Source organism: Anomaloglossus baeobatrachus, chromosome 1 (assembly GCF_048569485.1).
Source record: "Anomaloglossus baeobatrachus isolate aAnoBae1 chromosome 1, aAnoBae1.hap1, whole genome shotgun sequence".
Taxonomy (NCBI): domain Eukaryota; kingdom Metazoa; phylum Chordata; class Amphibia; order Anura; family Aromobatidae; genus Anomaloglossus; species Anomaloglossus baeobatrachus.
Genome location: NC_134353.1, coordinates 797,926,519 through 797,946,195, shown reverse-complemented (window position 1 = coordinate 797,946,195; position 19,677 = coordinate 797,926,519). Strand labels below are relative to the sequence as shown.

General features: G+C 43.2%; 1 protein-coding gene across 1 annotated transcript in view; it reads right to left on the bottom strand.

The window, feature by feature from the left end:
• The window catches only part of MCC (MCC regulator of Wnt signaling pathway), a 498,291-nt gene that overhangs the window by 405,465 nt on the left and 73,149 nt on the right, over window positions 1-19,677 (bottom strand). Inside the window, exon 3 of the mRNA XM_075325006.1 lies at window positions 6,830-7,038. Within this exon, the coding sequence (XP_075181121.1) occupies window positions 6,830-7,038 (209 nt within the window). The remainder of the gene's footprint in view (window positions 1-6,829; window positions 7,039-19,677) is intronic.

Below are 19,677 nucleotides of genomic sequence, written 5' to 3'. Positions count from 1 at the left end.
CCTCGCATTGCTTGGGTTGCCAGCGTACGCTGGTGTGGGCTCCCGTGCGTGCGGGGGGCGGGGTACACTGGTAACCATGGGCTCCCGAGCGATCGTGTGTGTGCATGTATGCGATCGGGTGTGTGCGTGTATGCGATCGGATGTGTGTGTGTATGCGATCGGATGTGTGCGTGTCGGTAGAAGGCAGAGGAGCACGGCGTGCAGCACAGCCGCTAGGACCGCCCACCGGAGGGCACAGGCAGAAGAGGGGTGTGAGAGTGTATACTGTCTGATGTGTGACTGTGCAGCCCGATGGGGGGTGCGCAGCATGGGGGATGGAGCACGATGGGGAGTGCGCAGCATGGGGGATGGAGCACGATGAGGGGGTGCGCAGCATGGGGGATGGAGCACGATGGAGAGTGCGCAGCATGGGGGATGGAGCACGATGGGGAGTGCGCAGCATGGGGGATGGAGCACGATGGGGAGTGCGCAGCATGGGGGATGGAGCACGATGGGGGTGCGCAGCATGGGGGATGGAGCACGATGGGGGGTGCGCAGCATGGGGGATGGAGCACGATGGGGGGTGCGCAGCATGGGGGATGGAGCACGATGGGGGGTGCGCAGCATGTGGGATGGAGCACGATGGGGGGTGCGCAGCATGGGGGATGGAGCACGATGGGAGGTGCGCAGCATGAGGGATGGAGCACGATGGGGATGCGCCGCATGGGGGGTGCGCAGCATGGCTGATTGAGCACGATGGGGGTGCAACACCTCCCCCCAAAACACACACACACACACACTGCCACACGCGCACTGCACAACAAACCACACACACACTGGGAACCTCAAACACCGCCCTACACAGACACCCACACACACAGACAACGCCACACACACACACACACACACACACACACAACACCCAACACACAAACACCGCAGCATACACAAATATACGCACATACCGCGCAACACACACACATTGCACAAAACATACCTCCCCCCAAAACACACACACGCACCCCACACCCACCGCGCAACACATACAGCACCACACACAGACAACACTGCAGACACACAGCGCTCCACACAAACAACACCGCTCTCACACACCCCCACCCAGACAACACACAGAACATTTACAGCCCCTACACAAACACTTGGCAACTACAAACAACATCTAATATATATATATATATATATATATATATATATATATATATATATATATATATATATATATATATATATATAACAGAAATCATACATTAAACTACACAATAGTTTAATGTATGATTTCTGTTATATCAGTAAGGAGTAAAATAAGAAAAGGTTTTAAAAAAAATATGAAAAAAAACTTAAAAACAAAATCACCTCCCTTTTTTCCTTATGAAAAATTATACATTATATATACATATATATATATATATATATATATATATATATATATATATATATATATATATATATATACACACACACACACACACACACACACACACACACACACACACACACACACACACAGTAGCAGCAAAACACTATTACTGTAAAGAAATAATCTTTTATAATCTCACATACCTAATTTTACCTAAGCATCATACACATTAAGGCCAATTTTATAGAATGGGAATTAAGCAATCATCATTTAGGCAATTAACTAAGCGTGTATATGTCAAATAGGGGGTAGTGGGAATGCAGGTGAGCCCCACAAGTTCAGTGTAAATGGTATCCATTTGAGTCTTAGATATGGGTGCTCACCACTGAATGGGTCTGAACATGTACGGCACAAATCAGTAGCGGATGTAGGCAAGCTCATCCCATACATTGCTGATAATGGCTGTGATTTGTATAGCAAGGACTTGCCTAGCAATCGCGGGTGGTGCCCTGCACTTATTAACCTGATAAAGGCCATTGTTAAATTCTGACTACGGCATTAACAACGAACTGGCATTCTATGCGCTCATCATATGTTGAAAACCTCCATATTTGTCATTATGAAGCTCCCTTGAAACCATGCCTGTGGCCGCGCTTCAAAAGAAGACTGTGATTTTTACTATATGGGGCAATACTATGACATTGCCGTAAACAGCACAAGCGATCTGAAGACCGTAGGTTCAAGTCCCCAGATGGTCCTAAATCAGTAAGGAGTAAAATAAGAAAAGGTTTTAAAAAAAATATGAAAAAAAACTTAAAAACAAAATCACCTCCCTTTTTTCCTTATGAAAAATTATACATTATATATACATATATATATATATATATATATATATATATATATATATATATATATATATATATATATATATTTATTTATAAAAAAAATACAGGTAGTATCGCCACATTCAGAGAAGTCCAATCTATGAAAACATTAAAAAAATTAATCTGATTTATAAAAATACCATAAATATAAAAAATTTAAAAACCAAAAGTTATGGAGTTTTTTGGTTCATCACAATAAGACAAAAAAAATGCAGCAACAAGCAATTAAAATGTCAACTCTATCTTAACCTGTTCCCGACCGTCCAGTGTAGATAAACGTCGACTTCTGCTGGGCTTTGTGCAGTTCTGACGCTTCTCTACGGTCAGGAGGGATTCCGATGCAGAATAGCAATTCTGACCGGAAATATCGGAACCGGATTAGATCAGATCCCGATGCTGTTAACCCTTTGCTATCTTACGTATGCTGGGATCAATAGCAATCGGAAGGCAAAACAGCAGAAATCCGAAACAAGTGAACCCATTATGGAAACTACATCTCTCAAGGAATCAATTTAGGGGTGTAGTGAGCAATTTTAACCTTTAGCCTGGAAACACATCTATGCGAGTAAAATCGGTCCGACTGGGCTGAAAAAAAACTCGGCTGATTTTAGTTCACGTTAGGTCCGAGTGCAACGCAAGGGCGATGCTTTTTCTGAATAAATTAATGATTTTACTAGCGTGTGTAATGCGTGTGTAATGCGTATTTTTTACTATGTCATCTGCCATTCAGCTCTGCTACATGGCCGCTGACAGCAGACACAGACAGCCATGTAGCAGAGCTGAATGGCAGATGACAGCAGACACAGCGGTGTCTTCTGCAGCTCCGGTCACCTCCATGCAGCAGAGCTGGAAGCGACGCTGGACCATCCTGGATTTTTGCCGGACATGGAGGGCTTTTTGGGGCTTATTAAATTGGTGAACCAGGGAATTTGTTAGTGTTTTTTATTTCTAATAAATTATTTTTTCAGGTGTGTGTGTGTGTTTATTTACTGTAACTTACAGATTAATCATGGAAGGTATCTCGTGGAGATGCCTGACATGATTAATATAGGAGTTATTGGCAGCTATGGGCTGCCATTAACTCCTTATTACCCCGATTTGCCAACGCACCAGGGCAAATCGGGAAGAGCCGGGTACAGTCCCAGAACTGTCGCATCTAATGTATGCGGCAATTCTGGGCGGCTGCTGACTCATATTGTTAGGCTGGGGGTCTCCCCATAACGTGGAGCTCCCCATCCTGAGAATACCAGCCTTCAGCCGTATGGCTTCATCTGGCTCGTATTAAAATTGGGGGGGACCGCACGCCGTTTTTTTAATTATTTAATTATTTATTTCACTGCACAGTATAGACACGCCCACCGGCTACTGTGATTGGGTGCAGTGAGACACCTGTCACTCAGCGTGGAGGCGTGTCTCACTGCAATCAATCATGGGCGCCTGTGGGCGGGGAAAGCAGGGAATACGACATTGTTTTATAAGCGGCCGGCTTTTTCTAAATAGTTAAAGCCGCCGGAGCAGTGTGAACGCCGTGCAGCGCCGCACCAGGGATCGGGGAACGGTGAATATGAGAGAGGAGGGGAAAATGACCGACAGACTGTGAGAGAGGGACAGAGATAGTGACGGACCGACAGAGAGAGAATAGAGACTGAGAGGGAGAGACCGACTGACAGAGAATAGTGATTGACAGACATTGTGAGACATCACTCGTTTCCAGTGTTTTAGGAAACATGCAAGAAATGTATTTAGAAAATCGGATGTCACTAGGATGGTGTGAGTGCCGTCCCGTGACATCCGATTATTTACACGCTCCCATAGACTTGCATTGGAGAGACTCGCAGTAGAAACTCGCAAAAAAGCAGCATGCTGCGATTTTTTTCTCAGTCAGATTTGGACTGAGAAAAAAGAAAAATCGCAAATGTGAGCTGAATCATTGACTAACATGTGTCCGATTCCAATGTGAGAAGCAGCCCTTAGGTGTTTAACGGAATTGTATAACATTGGGCTGCGAAAATTAAAACAATCACCATTTTTTCCACTAAAATGTTGCTTTGACCCTTTTAATTTTCAAAAAAGGGGAATAGAAGAAAACGGTCAATACAACACCAAGACGTAAGTTACATTATTTTGCGGAAACCCCTTAAAGACCATGACCGAAACGTTTGCAAATGTTGTAAACGGCAGGGGTTACTAATATCTTAGATCTGGACAACGCCTGTTATCTCCTCACAAAATTAATCCAAAATTAAAAATAATTGCATAAAAACATTGAAGTACAGCGGACACTGTTAGTTGGTAAAGCAAATAGACTACTGAGGAAGTGACGCTTATAATGGATCATTTCTAATATTCATATTTTGGGCAATGGCGGTCTACACGATACGCTTACATAGAAGTGTAGTCTCGGTAAGGATTATACATTTCTAGAAAGTTTTATTGAAAGTCATCTAAAGCCAGCTGCTGCTTTATGACACCGTCTAACTAAACACACTATATATGCAGGAAACATATCAGCTATTTCTGCTCCTTCCCAGAACACCATACTGTGCTGAAATCCATCATAATCCGTGTAATGGGGTCACCCCGGAGATCGCTGGATGATAGGATAGACATTAATACTGAAAGGAAGATGAAAAGGAAAATTTACAACACCACATACTTTTTGCCTTCTTGACTTTAGTCTGGCAATTACTATCTGTTCTTTGTTAATTAGACTTCTGGCACATCTAATTTAAAGCCGCAGTCTTCAGGGAATCACACATGAATTTTAACTCGAGTCCTCAAAAAGACTTGTTCATTATAATTTAAATATGTCCTAATAGACAAAAATGTACACGGTGGAAAATCAGCCCCATCACTAAAACAAATCCACGCTCTGCACAACATGGAATTTCTTTTTGCTTAAAGTTTGGTTATAAAATAAAGTATATGTGATACCGCGTCCTATTCTATACATCAGTGAGGATAAGGCTGCACGGAATCATTACAATGGGGAAGAAATAGAGAAAAAAATGGGGGGGGGGAAGAGGCCTCCGGTATTAGGCTTGAATCTACGTATATTCAGTTATTTCAAATCAAAATATGTAATTAGTTTTTTTTGTGTACAACTACTTTTTGAGATAATGTACGCTTGCCCACAAGGGAGTTTGGAATTTTTACCTCAACAGGGATATTAAGCCATTCTAACAGAGATAATTTACTGCCATGCTTCTCGGAGGAAAGTGATTTTGCTTATTGCAACAATGTTTTAAGAGAACCACCAGGATTTTCATATATAAAGTAAAGCCACTGCTATACTGGTACTAGATGCTGAATATAAGAATAGCTTTTGTTCTGAGATTGTAGGTTTTATTTCAGAAATATCTGCAAGTAAAGTTACAGCAATGCACTGCTATGTGATTGACAGCTGCTACAGAATATCTAATAGGTGGGTCGGGTTTTGCTATCTATTCCCATCCCTGTCTGCTAACTGGTCTCTGTAGATCACCATACAACTGGATAACCACAGCAACCAGGAAGCAAAAAGCTATATCCGGCAAACAGAACCAGAATCCAGAATTTTAGAAAGGGTGGTGATCAGCAGCCTGGGCTCCCAGCAGATGATCACAAGCAAGCAGGAATTAACTCCTGCTGTACTGGAGAGCAGTGAAACCAAAACTAGCCGACGCCCAATACAGGCTGTGCAACTAAGTGATCCCAGGCTGTTGTCAGACTCTGCAGTGTGAACAGAGTCTGACACTCCCATGACGCCCAACGAGTACAACGCTTTATACTGCACACCACCACAGTAACCATCAAGTCACCCTGCAGGATTTAACTACTCAAACCAGGAGTGTAACTATTGCACATACCTGGCCAAGCTTTGGTGGTTGAGCTCCTTGGAAACCAGCTGTATACCATTTAAGATAAAAGATCTCATTGAAGGACAATAAAAGCAGATAGAAAAAGCAAGTCAATTGCAAACTTACTTATTTTCAAGATGTCTAACTAAAGCAATTTATTAGGAGAATTCCCTCTATCTTTCATTTTTTTGGCAATCAGTTTTTTATATGTGATAAATGCATTAAGGTAAAGTAAATACTTCTTCAATATATTTCACTACAAATGGTGAATCTTCACAAAGAGAAGTAAGAATGAGACAATCAATGCAAAATCTTAATAAATATTTTTTGGAATACTGTACATAGAATTACTTAATAGATATTTCATTCTCCAGCTACAACTCTATAAGATGGTGTAGAGTGATGACAAATCAGTCCCCTATGTAGGGATCCTTCATCTATCCATAAACTAAAGCCAATGGTCTTTTCTTCTTCCTTCTTTTCCAATGACAATATAGGGCTGACTGGAACCAGATCAGAAATGATCTCATCTGACGGCTTATAACATTTACATTTCCCATCATCTTCTTACACATTGAGGTTCTCAACAGACAAGGCCACGTGTACAAGTGGTGAATTGTTTATGTGATGTACATGTCCCCGCTTGCAATTATGGAAAAATCAGTAATAAAATCCCCATTTTCCATCACATCTGAACTCAACCTAAACTTGGAAAATTTAAGAAATCACAATAAACATATGTAACTTACAGTGTTCGCAAGTTCCAGGTAGCTTCCTCCTATATTGTTGGTAAGAGACGAGCTTTGAGAAAGAAGTTTCTGCAGGGCTGCTTGGGTGGTGGCCTTACCACCAAACTCCAAAAATTTCTGCATAACGGAATGGTTCTGTGGATCTGGACTTTGTAAATCCCGAGCTCCAGAATCATATTCCCAGCTCTCCCGAGCTCCAGATAAGGCACCTATAAGATGTAAAATAAACGTAATTCAGTTTCCTTTACTGTGAGATGTTCACATTAATTTCTACTCTTTCACGTTGACAAGAAAAAAGGTGACAAGCGCACAAAGGTTACATGTGAGATTGTGAAACAGCCCCCATTGTTCATGGCCAGAAATATGTACCTGGTTAATGATGAGTATGGCAAGCCAGAATGGTTTAGATGTATATATTTGTGTCGCATAAAGATGAACATTGTATATTGTAAGTTTACACCTGTTGCTGACTGTAAAGGGTGCTTTACACACAACGATATCGCTAGCGATCTCATTGGCGATGTGACACGGCAAATCGTATCTGCGATCTGGCGAGATCGCACATGTGACCGGCGCTATAAAAACGACCTATGTGCGATCTTGGCAAATCGTATCTGCGATCTGGCGTGTCACATCGCTAACGATATTGTTAGCGATATCGTTGTTTGTAAAGCAGCCTTAATGATGTGATAATACTTTATCAGGGACTAAAAATGTCGTTATTCAGCCACAACAGGACGCTGTTTCTCAGCACAAAAGAAAAACTGCAATAGATAGCTCAAGATGGGGGTGGCGCTACAAGATGATACAAAATGTACATCACCCGAAGAAAAGTGTCGGCCATCTTGGGGACAGTTGGCAGTGACTAAATGAAGAGAGAGGACGTGCAGGACAGAGAATCCATAATATTTGCGCATAGAAGTTTATCATATTGACCAGAGTAGTGACAGAGCGGAGCTGACCCTGACCATATCCAAATCCCTACCAGATGGGAGAAGATTGCAGATAGGACGCCACCGAGGAGTCAAGCCACAGTTACCAGTAGTATTGCTTACCTGACCTCTTTTCTGATTGCAAACTTCAGTCATATTGTCTAGAACAGACCCGGGTTGGTAAGATAACTAAGGCCCACTGCGCCATCACACCAGTTTGGCGCCAAAATACTTGAGACTGAGGCAGGGCCGGTAGTTAGTTTAGATAGGCATAGTTACTATGTTAAGCCGCAATTACTGCCACCATCACCTTTTGGCACCACAGTTTCCACTATTACGTCATCTAACTCTTCGCCATTGATGATTCTATGTGGATCACAACGATCTCGCTTACACCTAGGTGTTGCCAAGGCCTATCACGGACTTTAGGCCATACCTGAGCACATCCAGGAGGGAATTTGTGAAGAACAATAAAAGTATTTGCTATTTGTTCAAGTTGTTGTACTCCGTTTTCAGCTAAGTAGCCGTTGCATATTATAATTTGTTCAGTCATTCCAGGGGAATCCGAGGAAGGACCCTCCATCAAAGTTTACTGTAGTTATATTGGGGCTGGGGAATATTTAGTTGAGGATTAGCATGAATTTATTGTAAGTTTGTAAATTGTTGTGCTGTACTGCAGGCGGCTAATATAACACATTCAATCAATTGTTTCAGGTTAAAGGGAACCTGTCACCAGTTTTTCGGCCTTATTGGCATGCGACCACCACCAGTGGGCTCTTATATACAGCATTCTAACATGCTGTATATAAGAGCCCAGGCCACTGTGTAGAATGTAAAAAACACTTTATAATATTCACCTAACGGTTGCGCTGCGGTGGATTTGAGTCAGATGGGCGTCTCCTTTGTTCGGTGCCGGCGCCGCCTCTTTGTCCTCCTCCTTCTGTAGTTGGGGTGTATGACGCGTCCTACGTCATCCACACTCGCCGGCATTGAGGTTCTGCTCTGGCGCACTTTGATGTGCCCTGGGCAGGGAAGATCAAAGTATTGTAGTGCGCCTGCGTGGGATCGGTGAGTGTGTTTGATGTAGGACGCGCATTGGATAGAGGCTTCAGAAGAAAGACGAAGGTGGCCGAAAGAGGAGGTGCCGGGACCGGACAACAGAGACGCCCCATGGCCCAACTCCACCACAGCGCGACCGTTACCTAAGTATTATAAAGTGTTTTTTACATTCTACACAGCTGCCTAGGCTCTTATATACTGCATTTTAGAATGCTGTATATAAGAGCACACTGGTGGTGGCCGCAGCTTAAAGACCGAAAAAACAGTGACAGGTTCCCGTTAAAGGTTATTAATAGGTAGTTGGCGGTTGGATTATCCAGGCACGCCTGTAGGTAACGTATAGTGAATATACTGTAGTTGACACATATTGTAGGGCGCCACGCTGTACAGCACAGGGGTCTGAGGATTTTTTTCCCTTGAGTGTTTTCCTTTATTCTACTTTTTTTTTTTACATATTGATGTAAAATACTTTAGTTTGTTGATGTAGTGTTGGGCCCGTTTATTTCTCGTTTGTGACTTTGTTGTATCCTAAAGAGCCCACCCCGATGCACGGCTTACATACACAACTCCAATAAACACCAGTATATTGTTCACCCATGTCTGTTAACTAGTTAGATTGCGTTGTCAAACTCTCACAGCACAAACTAACACGCACCAACTGGGAGCACGCCATTCTCCGTTCGCAGTGATGGCCCCATGACGTGATCTCGGGGTATTGATGGGTTGTCTCGACAGCCGCGGGTCAGCTGATGACCCATCGCTGTCATGAAGAAGTTCCTGTGAATGCCAGCATTCACAGAAGAACAGCATTTCTGCTATTCAGATCAACGATCTGAAGCAATCGTACAGTGGCAGTTTCAAGTCCCTAAGGGATTTAGTAAAAACAAAAAAACCAAAAAAAACAAAGCAAAACAAAAAAAATATGAAAAGCTATTAAAAAAAGAAAAAGGCATAAAAAGGTCAAATCACCCCTTTTACCTCATTAAAATGATAAAAAAAATGCACATTTGGTATCGCCGAGTTCAGAAATGTCTGATCTATCAAAATATAAAATCAATTAATCTGATCAGATCAAGGTGTAGCGAGAAAAAAAAAAAAAAAAAAATGAATAACGCCCCAGTTACATTTTTTTGGTTGCCGCAACATTGCATTAAACCCTTGACCCCCAAGCTAGTTTTTACCTTAAAGTGAACCTGTTTGGTGCAATATGCACCCAGAACCACGAGCAGTTCTGGGTGCATATTGCTAATCCCTGCCTAACTGTCCCTGTGTCTAGTAGCATACATAAAGATATCTTTTGAAAAAGTATTTCTAAAGATCCTTTATGATATGCTAATGAGCGCGGGGACTAGTCGCAAGGACGTTAGTTCATGCGCTCATTCCGCCTTTTTACCATGTTAGTACGCCCAGAGGGCTTATGTGAGGGCTTGTTTTTTTGCGGGATGAGTTGGAGTTTTTATTGGTACAATTTTTGGCCACAATATTCTTTGATTGCTTTCTATTCTGCTTTTTGTTAGACAAAAATCAAGAAGAAACAGTAACTCAGCAATAGTTTTTGTTTCATTTTTTTTTTTTTTTACGCCTTTTTTTTATGCCATAAAAATGAGAAGACAGTTTTATTTTTTGGGTCAGTGCAATTGCAGTAATACCACATTTATGTCATTTTTTTTTTTTTTTTACGCCGCTTTTACACCATAAAAATTATATTATTGGGGAAGAAAAACAGTTTTTCAATTGCTGTATTCTGATAACTTATTTTTTCGCTGATGGAACTGTATGGCAGATTGTTTTTTGCGGGACAAGAGGACATTTTCATCGGTACCATTTTTATCTATATATGACTTTTTTTTTTTTTCCAAAACGTTTTTTATTGATTTTTCAAATTTGTAAAAACATGACAAGTATCATTGCAAAAGAAGAACATTCGTCTGACAAAATGTGACATAGAGGTGGGTGATACCCCAATTTGGAGTTCCATGTTGCTGTTCGATTTAAGATAGTATACAGTAACATTAAACCAAAACATAGGTAATGAAATATAATATAACATATGCAATACAATTCGTTAAATCTCTGTGTCGTCCCTGAATGATTTCAATTTTGCTAGCGTGTCTTGGTATTCCCAACCGTCTCGTCTCCCCCTCCCGCCAGAGCCCCCTCCTAGGTGATTCTCAGTTTACCCAGGCTGTCCTGGATATCGCTCAGGATATACCACTCCGAGTGAACAAAAGGTGCCATCAGGTTAATTATTTCTCCCTGTGTGAATTGGCTTTCAATAAAATGTCTCCATCTCACAAAAAACTTGGCTGTCAACCCATCTTTATCCCTCTCCGCTTCTAGTTTTTCCCACTTCAGAAGGTTGTGTAGTTCGCCCACAACCTCCTTTATGGATGGGCCCTCCCTTTGAATCCAGTGTTTTAAGATGCAACGCTTAGCTATCATGGCTATGTCATGCATTATTGCGTATTTCCTCTTTTCCGGCGTGTTCGGTCCTCCTCCTACTCCTCCCTCAAAGGAGTGGAAAATCCACACCATTAAGTCTAGTTTGCTGAAAATTCCCCATGTTGACTGGGCAAATAGTCTGACTTGGTTCCAGAACCTAGCGATTGTCTCACATTCCCATAGCCCATGCAGCATATCCGTTTTTTCTTTTTGACACTTAGGACACCACCTATCCCTACCTGGTATGTTGAAACCTATAATGGCCCTATGTAGAATTCTGAATTGAGTGTCTCTCCATCTCTCATTGGTAATGTGTTTCCGCACTTGTACCCATCCTCTCAGTATATCATCCACCACTTCTTCCCTTCCCAATTGTTTCCCCCACGCTTTTAAAGTCCGACTATCCTCCCGAGAGATAAGCACCCCCCTTAGCGATCGATAAATTTTAGAGACATTTATACTTGTTACATCACATTCCAGTAACTCATCAATCGAACTTCTGTTCAGCTCTCTTCCAACCACACCCAGGTCTCCTATTATTCCATGTTTCAATTGTTCATACTGGATGACATGTGAGCTATTAAGGTTGTACTTATCCAACACTTCCCGACCTGTCATCCACCTCCTGTCCTCCACATTCATAACATCTATCATTCTCCTGACTCCCCTCTCTTTCCATCTAGTAAATAGCTTGTTTTCTCGTCCCAGGGGAAAATTTGGGAATGCCCAGGGGTTCAAGTACTTGGACACTTTCCATGAGAGCCCCAGTTTTTTCCTTACCGACTTCCATGTTAGCATGGTGTCTCGGAATATAATTGAGTTCCTTATGTGCCCTTCAACCCTGGATAGTGGGGAGTGCAGAATGGACGTCAGATCCCACGGTGACGCATATTTAGTTTCCATCGCATGATCTGAGTGCCTACTCGTTCCTCTCACCCAATCAATTACATGCCTCATGATACATACAAGATTATACCCTTGGACATCTGGAAAGTTTAGACCTCCCTCCTCTGCTGACTTCATCAGCGTACGCAGCTTTATTCTGGGTTTCCTTCCCCTCCACAGAAATTCTGTATACGCGGAGTTGAGCTTATTCACATCCTTTAGTTTTAGCAATAGCGGGATTGTCTGGAAGGGATACAGCAGCCTAGGAAAGCTCATCATTTTTATCAGGTGACATCTTGCCAGTAATGGAAGTGGCAGACCTTTCCATCCCTTTAATTGAACTATAATTTTCCTGATTAGCGGTCCATAATTCAAGTTATAGATTGTGTCCACCGATCTTCCTATATGCACTCCCAGGTATTTAATTGAAGATTGTGCTATAGGAATTCCACATAGACAGCCATCCCTTATTTGTCCCCCCATTGTCCCATGATGCCCCTTTAGGAACATGATCTCGCATTTTTTTTTGTTCAGTTTGAAACCGGAGAATGAGCCAAATTTTTCAATCAAGGCAAGAGTCTGTGGCAAATCCGCACCGGGGTCCCCCATATAAAGTATGATGTCATCAGCAAAAAGCGCTGTCTTTACTTCTGAACCCCTTATCTTGATTCCTTTAAAGCTATTTTGTCCCTGTAGTATTCTTGACAACGGCTCGATTGCCAGGTTGAATAAAAGAGGAGATAATGGGCAACCCTGTCTTGTTCCCTTCATCAAAGGGAACACGTCTGATAGAAAGCCCGGAGTGTGAACCCTAGCTCCCGAGTTGGCATAAAGGTTTCTAATGTAAAGTCTCATCTTGCCTACAATCCCTATGGCCTCCATTACCCTGTCTAACCACCCCCAATTTACATTATCAAACGCTTTTTCTGCGTCAAGTGTAACTAGGGCAGGTCTAGCCCCTCCCTCAGTGAGACCCAGTCTAACCGCGTCTACCACTAGAATTGTCTTTCGGATATTGGTAACGGCATTTCTCCCCTTAATAAACCCCACCTGGTGATTCGTAATGATCCTAGGTAAGATCTCGGCCAGTCTATTAGCCATGATCTTGGACATAATTTTTAAATCCTGATTTATGAGCGATATAGGTCTATAACTAGAGGGATCATCCAGGTCCTTGGTTCCCTTGGGGAGTAATTTAATATATGCTATGTTGGAATTTTTGGGTATTTCCACCCCTCCCAGGAAAGCATTAAAGACTGAGGTTAGATCCGGCGAGATCAGATCCTTCAGAGCCTTATAGAATTCACTATTGAAACCGTCAGGTCCCGGTGCCTTGTTGGTGTTAAGCTCCCCAATTGTTCTCGTCACCTCCTCTACTGTGATATCTGCGTTTAAGGCACTCAAATCTTCCTCCGTCAAGCTAGGCATTTGGGCTTGTCTTAGCCACTCTGCCTCATCAGTCATGTCGTTATTCCCTGACCCATATAGTTTTCTATAGTAATCTCCCAACAGTTTATTAATGTCCTTAGGATCCGTAGTCACCTCTCCCCCCTTTGTTTTCAGTTTAGAGATCACTGTCATCTTTCTGCTGCCCCTTGCCAGATTGGCCAACATCCTTCCCGCCTTGTTGCCAAACCTATGTAAGTCAACCTCCTTGTGCGACCAGAATAGTTGTTCCTTTTTTTTGGCCCATTCGTCAAATCCCTCTTTTGCCTCCAACCATCTGCCTTTTGTCATGGGAGATCTATTTGTCACATAATTTGTATATGCTACCCGTACTGCTTCACTATGGAAATTATAATTCTCATTGGTTTTCCGTTTGATCATGGCTGCGTACCCCACCAGACGGCCCCTTAGGACCGCTTTTGCCGTTTCCCAAAATATCACTGGGGACTCTCTATGTTCCTTATTGTCCTCTGCGAATTCTCCCCACCACTCCTGTAGCACCTTGTGGAAATTATCTTGCCTGAGAAGGAACGATGGGAATCTCCATATGATATCTGTACCTCTCCTGAATTTCTCTCTAATGCCCAATCTCACCGGACTATGATCAGAGATCACCATATTCTCTATCACACAATCTTGCGTTCCACTCAGTAAGTCTTGCGAGATCCAGAACTGATCAATACGTGACCAGCTATCATGAGGGTGAGAGAAGTGTGTATACTCTCTGTCATGTGGGTGAGTTAGTCTCCAGATGTCTTTCAGTCCTACGTCTTCTAATGTTACATCCCTATTGTCTAAACTCCTGCCCACATTAGCTGTCCCCTCCTCGCCCCTCCTCCTATCTTCAGCTGAGTCTGGGACGGTGTTAAAATCGCCTCCCACTATAATGTTAGCCTCCCCATCTGCTAATATGGTGGCCTTTATGTCATCATGGAATGTGATTTGTTGTGAATTTGGGCCATAGACATTATAAATACTGAGTTTACCCGCTGGACTAACGATTGTTAAGTGCTGCCACCTTCCATGGTCGTCTGCCTCATGTGCCACTACCTCATGACTGAATTGTTTATTTATTAGAATCATAGTGCCCGCTTTTCTACCTTGTGCCGCTGCCCCGTAAACGGTGCCCACCCAATGTTTCTTCATGCGGAAAAAGTCCTCCCCCCCCAAGTGGGTTTCCTGTAATAAGGCAATGTCTGTCTTTAGTCTTTTCAGATGTCTCAATATCATTGCTCGTTTGTTAGGTGATCTCAGCCCTTTAACATTCCACGTAGTTATCTGTATCATGTTAACCTGTGTATTCTGCTTTTACTACTCCCTCCCCTATGGGCCCCTGCATCAAGGAAGACGAGATGTTCGACACTAGAATCACAGTTGGTACCACAAAATCGACACTCCCTTTCCCCACCTTGCAAATATAACAAATACAACAAAAAGCATGTAACTGTAAAACATATTTTCCCTTCCGAGAAATCCACGGCGTTTCCCGCCACGTTGGTGAGCTCCCCTATTCCTAGCCAAAATATGTAGCTCCCTAATCACCCCCCAAAAAATATATGTTCTATCCCCGGACTAACTTGAATAAGCCTTTGAAAATTATGCAAAAATTAGCACAGTATGTCAAAACCTCAGCAAGATTCTCCAGTCCTACTTATCTCTGACTCCAGGTAGCCATCAGTCCGCCCAGAACAGGCCCACTTCATTTGAATTTGGATGATGTTCCTGGACAAAGGAGAAAAAGAAAAAAAGAAAAAAAAAAGACCAAGGGGAGAGAAGATGGAGAAAGAAAGGAGAAGAACAAAAAAAAAAAAAAAAAAAAAAAAAAGAGGGGGGGAAAGAGGACCCAGACTTTGGGATGTTTTCCTCTCTTTTCTCCCTTCCCCCTCCTCCTCTCACCTCCCCAACCCTCTCTCCGTAATGCATCCTCCTCAATGCCTCTCCCTGTTTGGGAAGAGAGAAAAAAAAAAAAACAAAAAAAAAAAACAGGCAAAAAAAGGAAAAACAATGAGCGAGTTCCAGTTCAGGTATCATGGTTTCTCTCCAAGGGTTGGTTCCTGTGTTCCAGGCGAGAATTATGCTGTCGACCCGGGCTTGACCTCCTTTCCTCCCTGGTCTCGACTTGCTTTTGTCCCCCAAGACGTCCCACATCTCTTCCTGAGCTTGTGGGGGATCCTCTTCTATTATTCCCTTCTCCACTAGCTCCTTTTTCTTGCCTTTCTGACCTAGTCTTGTTGAGCTCTGCCATGAGAATGTTTTCTGCTTCTTTGTAGTCCTTGTAGTATACAAACGAGCCATTGGGGTTTCTAACTTTCAGTGTAGCAGGGTATAATAGCTGGCACTTTACTTTTTTGTTGTACAGAAATGAGCAAATTTTGGTAAATTCTTTTCTCCTTCTGGATACTTCCGCTGAATAATCCCCAAAAATTAGCAGTCTGTTGCCTTGATATTGTAGTGGACGCTTTCGTTCTCTAAAGGCCCTCAATATTTCCTCCTTATGCTTATAATCAAGGTACTTGACAATCACCTGCCTGGCTCTTATCGGGATATTCTTGTTTGAGTTTTGGCCCTCTCCCTTATTCGCCTCCTGGTGTCTCAGTGGACCCACTCTGTGGGCTCTTTCAACTCTGAATTTCGCCTTTATGCCCAGGGCCTGCGGTAGCTCCAACTCGCATATATTATCCAACCGTCCAATCGACACAGACTCTGGCAACCCGACTATACGTAAGTTGTTTCGTCTCGATCTGTTTTCCAAATCGTCCGCTTTATCCTTCAAGTATTCATTAGATTTTGCTAGAGCTGCTATTTGTGCTTGCATAGCCAGTATTGTCTCCTCGGAGTCAGATATTCTCTGCTCTGATTCTGCCAGTCTAGAGGCATGGGCATTTATCTGTTTTTGCATATTAGCTAATGATGTTTGTATGGCTGCCTCAATAGCCACTTTAACCTCTTTTGACAAGTGTGATGTCACTTCTTCAGCCAGTTTTTTATAGTCCACATTAAGCTTTTGTGTGTACTTGTCTTGGCCTGCAGGTGGTGCTGTTTTCTTAGTTCTCTTTGTCTGGACTGGGCCACCACCTCCATCCCCCAATAGCTTGCAGGCTTGTGATGTTGGTGTAGTAGGCTGCTTTTTGTTTCCTTTGGAAGGGGTACTATGAATTCTTGCATTTGACTTCCTGTGAGTCTGAGTGGGATTAATCTCCCTGTGCTGTTTGTCAGTTTCATCCTCCAACACTGCTGTGTCTCTGAGCTGCCCTGCTTTGTCTGCATCTTCTCTCCCCTCTGCCTCCATATCCCCTTCATCCTCCCATTGCGATCCACCATCATCAGTCCCCTGCATCCACCTCTCTCCTGCTGTGTCCTCCTGTGACTCCTCGCTCATATCTTCCTTATCTCCTGTCTCCTCGCTCATATCTCCCTTATCTCTCCCCTTCCAGCTCTGTGTTTGCTTTTCTGTGTCTCTCACCATGCGTTCAGGCTCCTCCCCCATCAGGCTCGGTGCCATTATCTTATCTTCTCCTCTGTCCATATCAAAGCTTCTCCAGGCTGATTCACTGCTCCCAGAGCTTCTCAGGAGGTACCGTTCCATAGCTGTCTGCTTTAGGTAACCTCCTGTGCTGCTCTCTGTTTGGTGGCTCGTCCGGGGGGTCTGTTTTTAGTCGGTTTCTGTGAGGGGTGGCAGGAGCTTCTCCCCTAAGCTGCCACCTCAGCCAGGACAGGAACAGGAAGTCTATATGACTTTTTGATTACGTTTTATTCTACTTTTTTTTCTTAGCTGTATGATTATAGACATTTTTTGCTCCGTTTTTTTCTTTTTCTTTTTGTTACTGTGGTTAACTAGTTTGATACTTCTATAGCTCGGTTTGTTGTAGATGCAGCAATGCCAAATGTGTAGGGTTTCTTTTTTTTACATACATGTACATATTTATTGTAATATTTTTTTCTTTACTTCATTGTCAGATTGTTCATATATGTTATACATATATTTAATTTGTTTTACTAATTTTTATTAAACTTTTTTTTTTATATTTTTTACTTAGTCCTTTTTTTGGGACATCACCTTTTAGCACTTTGATCACTCATCTAATGCACTGCAATTCTTGATCACTGTAGTACACTCAAAGAGCTGAGAGTTCGCCTCACTTACCATGCATCCAGCATGCTCTGTAACGCAATCCATAACTCAGTAAACCGGGGTCGTCATGGTGAAGACCCCAGGTTACCATGGCAGCGATCGGGTCCCTGTGATGGTACTACAGGAACCCGATCGCCAGGGAGAGGTAAGCGATCCCTCTCCCTGCCTCTTGAATGCTGCGATCGCATTCATCGCAGCATTTACAGCATTAACCTACGAAGAGCGGCGCAGGTACTGCTCCTGGCAGCGAGAGCCGGGTCCCAGATGTAACATCAGCTGGTGACCCGGCGGCGATCGCGGGGTGCAACGCAGGAACCCCTGCAATCGCCATGACTTACCTATACGTCATTGGTCGGGAACGGACCAACTTCTATGATGTATAGGTACATCAAGGGCTGCGAAGAGGTTAAACTGCAGTAACAGGTGGTCGAAACCTTGCATCTATGCAAAAATGGTATAAATAAAAAATGTCAGCTCAAGATGCAAAAAATAAGCCATCATTGAGCCCCAGATCCCAAAAATAGAGAACGCTACGTACTGATCGCTCTGATCAGCAGAAATGCTCATCTCTTGTGAGTGCCATAGCAACACATTGGCAACCTGTGATCGAATCACGGGGCTGCCGATGAAGGCAGGGAACGGCGCGATCCCAACTGCAGCCATTGAAATCGTGCTGTAAGTATTTGACAGTGCGATTTAAGGGGTTAACTGGCTCGGGTGGATTTCTGATCCACCTGCGCCTCTTAGCCACATATCTGCTGATCACATCAGCAGACATGTGCAGGGATTACTGCGGGCTCACCGCCGGAGCCTACGGTAACCAGAGGGAGGCTATCAAGGACATACCAGTATGTTCTTAGTCGTAAAGGGGTTAATCCATACCTTTAATCACTTAATGACTTAAGACGGACTATGCCTTTGATGCAGGCTCGTAAGCCAAGCCTGCATCTTTCCTGGCAGATGATGGCTGTGATATTAGCCATCATATTCCCCTAACCTCGTAAATGCCACTGTTAATCTGTCAGTTACTGCTCCCTGGCAGGGGGGGTGCACAGTTCTATCAATGGTGCTCCATCGATGTGTTGCCATTAGATTTAAATTAAAATTACTAAAATACAAATTTAGCATCGCTGCTGTATTTTTAAAAGTCTGATATATTAAAATTTATAATAAAATCAATCTATTCTGCAAATGGTGACCCCAGACTCCATGACCTCTGAGATCCATTGATGTCACGTCAACTTCCAGTTGACCAGACATCACCGCAGTGGGCCCCAATCTGTCTGTGGGTGGAGTTTCACCACACATCACAGCCCAGTATTGCTCCTGCTTGCGGCGCTCTGCTGTGAAGGGCTGTGACGCTGGGGCTGTGACGAGTGGTGAAACTCTGCCCACAGCCCAGTCACTCAGGGAGACTGGGGTCACCTTGGTGATACCGGGTCAACTGGAGGTTGAAGTGATATCACCGGATCCCAGAGGTCACGGAGCCTGGGAATCACCTGATGGGGTTGAGCGAACTGCAATAGCGCCACTTAGATGCACAACTGACTAAGCAAGGTATTTGAAAAAAGCCTTCTTGATGAGGTTTAAACCTATGTGTGGCCACTATGTTGAATAGTGAACCACCCCTTTAATAATTTTGAATTTAACCTGTACCACTGGTAATTTTCATGTAAATACAATTCTGGTTAAGATTTTTCGTTTTCAATATGTATATATTCAATAATATAATTATTATAGCATACAAAGTATTGGTGACAGATTAAAAACGATGATAGCAGCATTGTACCCTTATTAGCGAGTCCTCACCGGCGCCACGTAACACATACTGACTAGCCAGATCTCATAGGAATGCACTGAAAAGGTGACAAAGTCCACACAGAAGACACTGTACTATGCAGTGACAGGTGTGGACTGATAAGGTGGCGATGACAAGAGTGGCTCATTGAAAA